At 33.3% G+C, this 11162-nt stretch overlaps 2 protein-coding genes across 4 annotated transcripts in view; one reads left to right on the forward strand and one right to left on the reverse strand.

The window, feature by feature from the left end:
• LOC108317891 (ras-specific guanine nucleotide-releasing factor RalGPS2) overlaps positions 1-11162 on the forward strand; it is a 131937-nt gene that overhangs the window by 102034 nt on the left and 18741 nt on the right. The window lies entirely within an intron of this gene.
• ANGPTL1 (angiopoietin like 1) overlaps positions 2043-11162 on the reverse strand; it is a 21841-nt gene continuing 12721 nt past the window's right edge. The window contains exons 3-5 of the mRNA XM_017548599.2: positions 5272-5465; positions 4058-4328; positions 2043-2725 (exon numbers count right to left, since the gene is read on the reverse strand). Coding sequence (XP_017404088.1) covers positions 2538-2725; positions 4058-4328; positions 5272-5465 — 653 coding nt within the window. The 3' untranslated portion in view covers positions 2043-2537. The remainder of the gene's footprint in view (positions 2726-4057; positions 4329-5271; positions 5466-11162) is intronic.

Raw genomic sequence — 11162 nt, forward strand, 5'->3', positions numbered from 1 at the left:
GTTGGGCATAGTGGCATATGCCTGTAATCCCAGCTACTGGGGAGGCTGAAGCAGGAGAATTGCTTGAACCGGGGGACAGAGGTTACAGTGAGCCAGATTGTGCCGCTGCACTCCAGGCTGGGCAACAAAAGCAAAATTCCATCTCAAAAAAAAAAGAAAACTGAAAAGTGACTGGTTTACTATGGCCTTTTTTGCAGGGCGAGGTCATAGCATTGTAAGTGTAATCATTTTTTTTTTTCTTACTTGGTTATCTTTTACAGACACTAGAATAAAAGACTAAATACTTGTTAGGGTATAATAATCTTTAACTTACTACAAAGATTAATTTAAATATATTAAACCATATTGCTTTAGTACAGATAGAAATTTTAAGTAATTTAAAATGTTGTCATGATTGCAGAAGATTTATTCTGCTTCTTATGTTACTAGCGGGAGTCCTAAGCAATATAATGCTAAGAAAATAGCACTCTCATATCATGACTCAGAGTTAAGTAAACATTAGAAAGAAAATTGATCTTTATACTACCAGGCATGAAGCCCAGAGATAAGTATATTTGTAGGTGTCTTCTAAATTTCAAATTGCTGCCTAATTTTGGCATTTTCTAAAATCTCAAATTTTTAAAATCTACCTCAGAGAGGCCAAATGTTCTAGACATTGATGGCCTCCCATTAGCATAGAATAGAGTCTAAATCTATTGTAGGATAAAATTCATCAACTTACTAACCGTAACAGCATAAAGAACTTTTCTTGATTGGGCACAGTGGCTCACACCTGTAATCCCAGTGCTTATAGAGGCCAACATGGAAGAATCACTTGAGTCCAGGAGTTTGAGACGAGCCTAGGCAACATAATGAGACCCCATCTACAAAAAAAATACAAAAATTAGCTGGGCATGGCGGCATGCACCTGTAGACCCAGCTACTCAGGCGGATAACAGTTATATGCCCAGTTCCTTCCAGGAATCTTGTAAGAGAGTCTTTGGTTCTGGAGTAGGTGGAGAGGGACTAAAAATCCAGTTTAAGATGACCACAGGTAAAACAAAGAGTAACGTCACTATAAGGTTTGAATATTTTGTTTAATTTGTCTCACCAGAAGTTTTATGTTGAGATGTGGCAGATGAAAAACATTTGTCATGTCGACGGACTTGAATTGTCCAAATGATTGTCTTCACATTAAACCATTCGCATTCATAGTTTGCCTCACACATTTCTAGATTTTCTTTTTGCTTAAGCAAAAGTTTCATAAGCTCTCTTTAAAATTTTAACTTCGCCAATGAATTAAGGGAAGGCTACCTCTAAGCAGTGAATGTATTTCTGGAAGGAAATTGCTCCAGAAGGTCACTAGTAAAGTTGTTGACTGCAAAGATAAGTTAAAGACACTGTGAAACCCAGCATTACTCACACACACTGTACAATGGAATTAGCAGTTTGGACTAGCTACGCCCCTATGGGTTCTGCTCTGTAGCTGTTGAATCCTCAGTATTGGGAAAACAGCCAACAGTTCCTTGAATTTGTTTTAGTCCCACCTGTTCTAAGTATGCACTAATGCTTGTAAAGCTGTCCAGACTTTCTGATTTGAATTGCAGACAGATTGGGTTTTTTTTCCCTTTGTAAGATCAGTAAATTAGAAAAAAAAAAAAAGGTAATAATAAATAAATTTATAATTGTAATTTAGATCTGTAGCACATTAAATATTCTGTGTTTTTGTAATATCAATATTTTGTTGATTTTAGAACTACATAAAATGCATTTCTGAAGATTTTGATAAAGGATATGAAAGGTCTTTCTCTACTGCATGGGTTAGATCATATCAAGAGTTTTATAAATAGTTTCAGGTCACGTTACAAAAATAACATTGAGAAATTCATTGATAGATTTGTCTTTATAAGTTGGCCATTTAAATGATGCATGCATTATTTTTGGGGTTTTTTTGTTTTTAAAAATGATAGGTACTTAATACTATGGGTCGTGTTGTTTTGGGAAAATGAACATAAGACATTGTTAAGAATTCAGATTTAATCATTACATGCAAAAGGCACAGATTCAATTTGAAATAGCTTTTATTCAAAGGAAGAAGTATTTTCTCTTGGCAAAACTAGAGGTTTCTCTCTAATTTTCTGTCTATATTTTTATAAATAAAATGCATCACTTGGCTGAAATTTTAAAAAATTTTTACTAGAAGTTAGAGCAATCTTAGATTTTAAATAAATTGTTAAGTATCTTGAACATGTTATTTAGTTATGATTTAAAATATAGCTAAGATTTGTTTTACATTGTGGCAAATATTTACAGTTTAGAAAACAAACTAGTCAACATAATTTTTAAAATAACTAGTATATGGATACACATAATTCTCTGCAGTAGTTGGTGGCAGATGAAACTACATTTATAGGTCCCCCTTTTATAGTTACAGTAAAATTCATTTGAAAAACTTTATATGTAGAAATAAATTGTGCAAAGTAATATACAGGTAACATTTACATTTTTAAGAAATGGTAAGTACAAAGTTTGTCATTTAAATTGGTGACTGCCTCTCTTCAGTCAATAGGCTTGATCATCATCTGAACTGCTCTCAACGAGTATGACCCGCCTCTGTATTCAGCCCAGAAAATTCCATCTTGGTGCTTGCTTCTGTAATGGCCACCTCTGTACCATACTCCATTTAGGTTAGAATGTGCACAGGCATTGTACCACCAGCCTCCTTTATGAAAGTGAGCACAGTTTCCTTTGAGGAAAAAATATAGATACAAACATAAGTTTATTCTAGGTATGGTACTCTGCAATCATCAAAAACTTATTCTGCCTTTAATTTGAACTTCTCTTACTGATCCCAGTTACCTCTATCTTAGCAGTTTTAAATGTCTACATTTATCCTATTGCTGCAGTTGCATCAGCTACTTGAAAGATCACTTATATTGCCTTTTTTTAAAATCTTGCTCTTTTTTTGCTTAATATGTGCCTTTTTAAAAAGGGGGATTTAATTTCCTAGGTAGCAGAGAAGATGCAAGCAGTGTTTATATGTGAAAGAGTTACAGAGGGAGAAATTGGGAAGGAAAGATACAGAAGAAGATAAAGTCTGAGAAAAATTGAATTCTCAAAATAAAATAGCAAAAAATAATACAAAGTAAAATAAAACCAGCGGCCAAATGGGTTTCTGTAAATAAGACATATGTTATGGTCATATCTCTCTTCTCTTTTCTCTTCGTTTACCAGTGTTAAATTGGTTAAAACAGAGCTGCTTGCCAAAATACAGCTGGAGAGAAAAACAAATCAATTTAGGGTAGGAATGGGGGAGGATGGTGGGAGGGAATCTCTTTATCAGGATCAGAAACCTGGGTTAAAAAATGAAAAGCTTATGAAAACTAAATTTAAAATTATATGAATGATCTAATTGTGTCTTTCTAATGAAAATACTAATTTCCCCTCTGAATCAAGCTTTTTTATTATTCCTGTACCACATGTCACAATCATCTTGTTTTTCCTCCTCAAAGAAATGCTCTTACACCATGTATCCAAATGGCTTGCATCCTTCACTCCTTGTGAGTCTTTATTCAAATGTTGCTTTCTCACAATAGCTTTTCCTGGCAAACCTGCATAAAATAGCACCCATCCTAGGCCTTGCTGCCCGCCACTTTCTATTTTCTTACTTGGTTTTATTTTTGAGAGTACTTATTGCCACCTGACAGATCGTTTTGTCTTCTCCAGTGAATAAGCTCCAAAGGGCAGGAACTTGGTTCACTCTTGTATCTGCAGTACCTACAACAGTGCCTGGCGCGTAGTAGGTGTTCAGTTAGTATTTGTTATGAATTTTAGGCACTTGCACTTTTTTTCCAGGCAAATGTGTTCCTGTTTTTTTCCCAGAAATTTGTTTTTCACATAGATCACACTTTGGGATTGCCTTATAGAAGAGATCCCAAAAGCTCTTTCTTTGAGTAGGTTATATTTCCTGTCAGGGTAACCAAAATTGACCTTTTTAAAATAGCATATATAAATAGATTCTATTTAATTCAGAGAAGGTGATGATTCTACAAAGAATGAAATTTTTTTTCGTACATACCTGCATACATATCTTTATCTCTGTCCAGTGTGGTGAATTGTTTACCATTATGCCACATCATAGAATCCCCTGCATTTCCCTGGTAAGTTCCCAGGCGCAGTCTATAGAATTCATTTTCAGGTTCTAGACGAAAGCTGCTGTATTCTGCGTAGACTTTTTTATCACTCCAGTCTTCTAATTCAATCAATAACTTGTAATTATCTTGATTGCTAAGCATATAGATATTTTCCAGTCCAAGCCAATATTCTCCACCAATGTTTCCAAACCCTTTCTATTAATAAATGAAGAAACATGAGTGCATAAATAAATATAGAGATAGCAAACTTTTTTTTCTTTTTTTTGAGACCGAGTCTTGCTGTGTCACCAAGGCTGGAGTGCAGTGGTGCGATCTCGGCTCACTGCAGTCTCTGCCTCCTGGGTTCAAGTGTTACTCCTGCCTCAGCCTCCCGAGTAGCTGGGATTATAGGCGCCCACTACCACACCTAGCTAATTTATTTTTTTTAGTAAAGATAGGGTTTTCATGTTGGTCAGGCTGGTCTGGAACTCCTGACCTCATGATCTGCCTGCCTTGGCCTCCCAAAGTGTTGGAATTCCAGGTGTGAGCCACCATGCCCAGCCTAGAGATAGTAAACATTTTTATAGGTAAGTGTTAAACATTCGATAGTGTAAAGATATTGGCCATTTATGTGGCAAGGTAAGCTTCCATTTTAGTTCATCACTTGAGTTTTATAAGCCACACATTGTCATTCTGTTTTTCGGTTTTTTGTTTGTTTTGCTTTCTTCTAATATGTCAGTATTTATTTGCATAGCTAGCTTCAAATCCTACAAATAAGATAAAGACAAGTGAGAATAAAATTTTTCCATAGCTACTGAAAATATTAGTATACTACTCAAATCCTTAAAAACGGTTTCTGGTATTCATCTAAAGAGCCCAACATTTTTTTCCTAATAGTAATCTTTGTAAAGTAGTAAGATAAGTCATCCAGACTGAAAGGGATCATTTTAAAGTATATCTTCTGTTTTCTTTTTACATTTTAATTTTGACTTTAAAACCAGAGGTGAGAATCATTTTTTTCCACAGGTATAGATAATGAAAAAACATATGAATAGTTATTTTTAACTCTGTATCTTATTTATTGCATAGAATCTTATTTATTGCATCATTGCAAGAGTGGGTTTATTTCACCTCCCTTAGGTTTGCATCACTGATTTACCTTATAATTTTCCCAATTTCTGAAGAAGTTGACAGAGCCGTCTGTTCTTTTCTGAATAACAGTCCAACCTCCAGGATCCAAACTGTTTTCACACCATAGCTGCATTGGTCCATTGCTGTTTTCAGGTTTAATCATATAAATCCCACTGACCGAATGCCCAGCTTCTTTTGCTTGCTGACAGTCTTTGAATGGTCCTATAATTTAAGTATCATTATTATCAGCAAACTTACTATGAGAAGAGACATATTAAAAGTTTTTAATCAAGTTATTTACAGATACTACTTTCTATCATATACGTAATATTATATAAACTAAATAAAAGGATGGCTCCAGTCCTGTTACTGGAACATTAGTTTCATTTTCAACTGTTCTGTTCTTTGTCCATGTATGTATATGTTTATGTTGTTATATAATCCTAATACATGTAGAAAATTGGATTCTGTCTTAACATTTTCATGCACGTATAATCTCCATTCTAGCACTTACAGTAGCTACATAATAGTCCTTGACATTGATATATGTTTATTCCTCTATCATTGGATGTTGAGTTTTTATGATTTTTGCTATTATGTAAACACTGCACAAAGTGTCTTCATTCTTATTGAATTCATTTTTTAATATTATAAAAGTGCTGAGGGATCTATCTACTGGATCAGGGGGGATCAACTCTTTTATAGCCCTACATAGTACCCAATTTACGGTTTTGGAAATTTGCTTTCATTGGAACATGCTAGTACCTTGAGTATTTGTACTCATTGAAAATGGGGTACCAGTCAAATAAGTTTTAGAAATGCAAAATACTATGTTTCCCATTTGGAAATTCACAATATACATTCACATATTAAAGACTGAGAAGCCCGGAAATAAACCAGAGATACCCAAACTCATAGAATCTTAAATTTCCCCCAGTAACACTTAATAACAGCCCGTCAGGAATGTTAGCATAACTGCCTATCTAAAGAGTTGTATCAATCTGTATACCTGATAATAATTTTCTCATTTAATCTACAGTTACCTGGTGATGGTTTATAGGTGTTCTAGAGATAGGACAATTAACTAAGGTCATGTATCTTAGAAGACGGTAAATCCTAGACATAAATCCCTGTCTAATCCCAGAGTCCCTGCTCTGAACTGCTGTGTTGCATGCATTTGCCCTCATTTTATTTCATAATTTTAGGTATTCTCTATTTTTAATCCACTAATAAGTTCTTCAGATTTTACAAATGACAACACATTCTGTGAAATTACTTTTAGGATGTCTGACTCTTGAACTTGCGATTTCCCTATTTTTGGATCTAGTTAATATTCTTCCGTTTCATCCTCCTCCAGTCTTTCAAGCCTTTTTTAATAAACATGCAAAATATATTAAGGGATTTAGAAAAAAGAGTTACCCTAAAGATCTCTTAGAACAAAAAATGTATAAAAATTCTGATTGCCAAATTTTATATTTTACTAGAAATTTTTAAATTCTGACTTGCATAATTTTTAGAAATTATGTGAGAGTTAAGTAAAGTTCTTAAAAGATTTTCTGTACTATAAGGATAATAGGATTGTTGAAATTTTGAGAAATGTCCTATCTATACTTTGCCAGATATGTACAGTATTCCTTTTGGGCCTTATTAGGATAGAATTAATCTCATTAGATAATTGTGCAACTATAACAACAGAAGGAGTTCTTAGAGACTATGAGCTCTTACTTGTAGACTGTTCCCTAGGACAGACAATTTTTTTTTTTTTTTTTGGCTTCATGTCATCAATGTTTAAACCCTTAGGAGACTGTCGATAATTTTTTGTTAGTTAAATTTTTCATTTTAAATACAAAGAAATTGAAACTAAACACAAAAATCAAGAGAACATCAGTTTCTGTAGTCCAGATGTTTATTATGTTGCATTGATATTTTTTCTCTCAAATTTTTAAAAATTACAATGCAATGTTTATAAATAGTACGAACTACTAGTAAAATTTTGAGAAACTTAAATACTTGTGGTGTCTTTCTTGGATTATGTTTATTTTAGGTATTGTACTTTTTAGTTCTAGAGTTTCAATTTGATTCTTTTCTATAGTTTTTATTTCTCTTTTGAGATGCCCTCTCTTTATATTCATTATAAATATATTTTGCTTTCAGACATTGAAAATAGCTATAACCACTACTTTAAAATTTTTGTCCTCAGTTCCAAGTTTGCTGAGAGTTTTTATCATGAATGGATTTTGGATTTTTTGAAAGGCTTTTAAAATTATTTTTCTTTTTAAATTTTTTTCTAACTAGACATATCACAGGAATCAAAGGCTTTTAGTCTGCCTACTGAGATGATGATAGGGTTTTTCATTTTGCTGTTGTTTGTTAACACATGAATTACATTTAAAAATATGTGTGTGTGTGTGTGTGTGGTTTTGGATTTTGAGCCCGTCGCCCATGCTAGAGTGCAGTGGTGTAACTGTCATAGCTCACCACAGCCTCAAAATCCTGCACTCAAGTGATCCTCCCACCTCAGCTTCCCAAGTAGCTAGGACTACAGGCAAATGCCACCATGCCTGGCTAATTTTTTTTGGGGGGGGGAGGGGGGAAGAGATGGGGTCTTGGTATGTTGCCCAGGCTGGTCTTGAACTCCTGGTCTCAGTAATCCTCTGAACTTAGCCTCCCAAAGCGTTGGTATTACAGGTATGAGCCACTCCACCAGCCTTTACATTGATTATATTTTGAATGTTAAACTAACCTTGTGTTCCTGGGATAGGCTTGACTTGGCGAAAGTATTCAGAGGCCTTAACACAATACCTAACAAAGTAGCCATCATCGGTAACTGTTAGTTCCCTCATTTCTGCCTTATTCCTCATCTCAACCTATAATGGTAGCTTATGTCATAATTTAGTAGAATATTTAATATCTGCTTATTTAATAAATTTAATATAACTCATCAAAGATGAATGTATAGTCATTTCTACTGCAGAGAAATATTACTGAAAAACCTCATGCTCTGCAAATTCATGCATTAAAAATAATAGCTAATTTTAGCTGTTAACATAATTTGTATTTAGCTGCAGTTACCTGTGGCATAAAACGTTAATATGCTTGGAAAAAAATCTCATGTAAACCAGTATAACCTCTTTGTTTTGCTAACACTGTTTTCCTTTTTCACCAGTCACGTATGGGCTACTTCACATTACAGAAACATGCATTGTAGTCAAGTGGGAAGAAGGATAAAGAACTTATATTTCAGAAAAGATGAAATTTACAGAATTTTTATTTCCTATGTGGGAGTGAGATGGAAGGAAAAGTGAATTATGACTGCAGGCTCAAACTTAGATTATTTTGTGTAATTCAGGTAGTATATTTGTTTACTTACAGTATTCATAGGCAAGGACTTTATCTTTCCGTGTGTATCCACAGTTTAGCACACTTAGGAATCCAGATACGTAGATATAAACCTACATGATTGCTAGCAGTAATGGTTTCCAGAATTCCCTTATTCTTTTCCCTTATTCATGCATTGTTCTTTCAAGAAATGTCTTTTCTGTATCTACTATAGGCTAAGGACTGTTTTAAGTTCATGTTGGGGGTGGGAGAAGTGGCAAGAGAGAGAGAATTCCACTGTAATATACTTTGATGGAGTTACATAGGGCACATGGTAGCAAAGCCTAAGAACTAGCTAACCGAGATCTCTGAGGAGCATTGCTCTTATTTTAAAACCTATTTGTATTATAGTTCATGCACACGTGAAAGTGGTTTTGTTATAACATACAAATACCTCATTTTGTAAATTTGCATAGTCCGTTATCTTTGTATTGGTTATTCTATGAATTTTTTTTGGTAAATGTTTACATTCATTTGAGTATAGTTTTGACAGTTTACATTTAAGTATATAGTCAAAGGATGGACTTTTATTAGGTTATTTGCTTTGCTGCAGAATATTTAGAAACATCAGTGTTTTGAATGTTGACAGATTATTTGTCAAGTATCATTTATTGCATAGAGTTATACTCATTTTCTGCTATTTAGTAGACACTCAGATGATTAAAACGAAATGGAGAGTTCTGGGTTTTCTGAATCCAGCTTTGATTTGATAAGACTTCAATTATGCAAATTTAATATTACCTTCAGCTTTAATTTTCAACCCATTTTTTGCATTGGGCTTTCTGTTTATTGTTGGATGTCTGTTAGACTTAGGAAAATGTAATTGAAGTTCTTTTTCAGAACATATGGATAAAATCTAGCAGTGTTTACAGCTACTTTTTTCTCCTCAGTAAAGATATTAAATATCAGAATTCAATATTTGTTTGTATTTATTTTTATAAACATACCATTAACCTGTCCTAGTTCACTGTATATTGTTGACCCTGGCAGAAATATTTTCTCATTATTACTTGCAAACCTTATTTACTTTCTGCCCTAAAATTAGATTATCTCTTGTCCCTATCTTAAATGTTTTCACTGCTTTTTCTGTAACATAAACAACATTGCTTGATAGAAATTGTTAAATGACAAATAGAAAATTTTAAGCTTTGTTCTTGAGAAGTCAAATTTAATTTACAGGTTTACATAATTTCAGAAATAAATTGATTGACATGTAAATCAGGAATTTGTTCACGATGCTTCAAGTAGTATAGACTGGAATTACCTTTCTTTTAAAATAGGCATAGTATCAACTTTTTTTTGCAAGAGTCTTTTCAAAGCAGGAAACTGGAATTCTGTTCTTTGAATTTGAAGAACCAGTCTCTCTGTTCCTCAGTTTATGTGAGGATTAAAGTTTATACAGGGCTAGTGAAATCATATTAATACCTCTGATTCATAGAAAGAAAAATGTTGACGAGTCATGCCAGATTATCTCCCAAGATGTATTTTTTATTAAGAACCCATATTTTGAATAGAATAGTGAGTTTAAAAAGAAAAAAGGATTTCATACTTTGAATAGCAGCTTTACTGGGAGCCATCTATAACATATGTGTTCTTTTTCTATAAAAAGAACTTTTTAATTATAAAATTACAAAGAAAATCCTTTTTGTGATATGAAACAGCCAATTCAGAGTTTTCAAATAATTGATTAGCAAGTAGAATCTTTTGAGAGGTAAACTTTTCTGTTGGGTTGTGCATTAACTTCCAGATTCAACATTTCTGGAGTGGGAAGTTTGAGACAAATACTTTCTAAAGTGACAGTAGAATCTTTCTTGTAATAATATGAAATGCCCAATATCTGTATGTTTAAACTGTATTTAGCAACCCAAACTCTTATTTAATTATTAAATAATTTATTAATTACTTTGTTATAACTGGCTAATATGGTCATTTTCCAACAGCCCCTTGGCTTAACTAGTTTTTTTGTTTTTTTGTATTAAATGTTAGTATAAGTATTCCACTGAACCCAATTATACCTAAAAAGTGTATTAAGAAGCATTATAAATTTAAAAATATAAATATTTGATGATTTAAAATAAGCCTACCACTAAAAAACATATTTTTAATTTCTAATGACTACTTTCCAAGTGGTCATTACCTAATACCTGATATGACAAGGAAAGGCACATAAAGGGAAGTGTACAAAATACGTAGTAATTAATGGTGGTCAAACCATGTCAGATCATACACAGAGCACTTTTACCTGTATCCTCTCATCTAATCATCACAATTTTTATTACAAAAGAGGCAACTGGGCCCCAGAAAGCTTTGCTAGAATCCAAGTTTACTGATACTCAGATCTATGCTTTTACGCATGGTGAAGGAACTTTCTCCACTCAGCTCTCCTACAAGGAATAAACTTATTTTTATAAATATGCTATTTTTGAGATAAAATACCCAAAATGCAGGCACCAAATAACATTAACAGTTAAGAATTTCATTGATTACAACTTGTCAGGCGTATAATTACATTCTCAAACATTTTGTTTTTAAGGTAGAGAA

Source organism: Cebus imitator, unplaced genomic scaffold (assembly GCF_001604975.1).
Source record: "Cebus imitator isolate Cc_AM_T3 unplaced genomic scaffold, Cebus_imitator-1.0 Scaffold211, whole genome shotgun sequence".
Lineage (NCBI taxonomy): Eukaryota > Metazoa > Chordata > Mammalia > Primates > Cebidae > Cebus > Cebus imitator.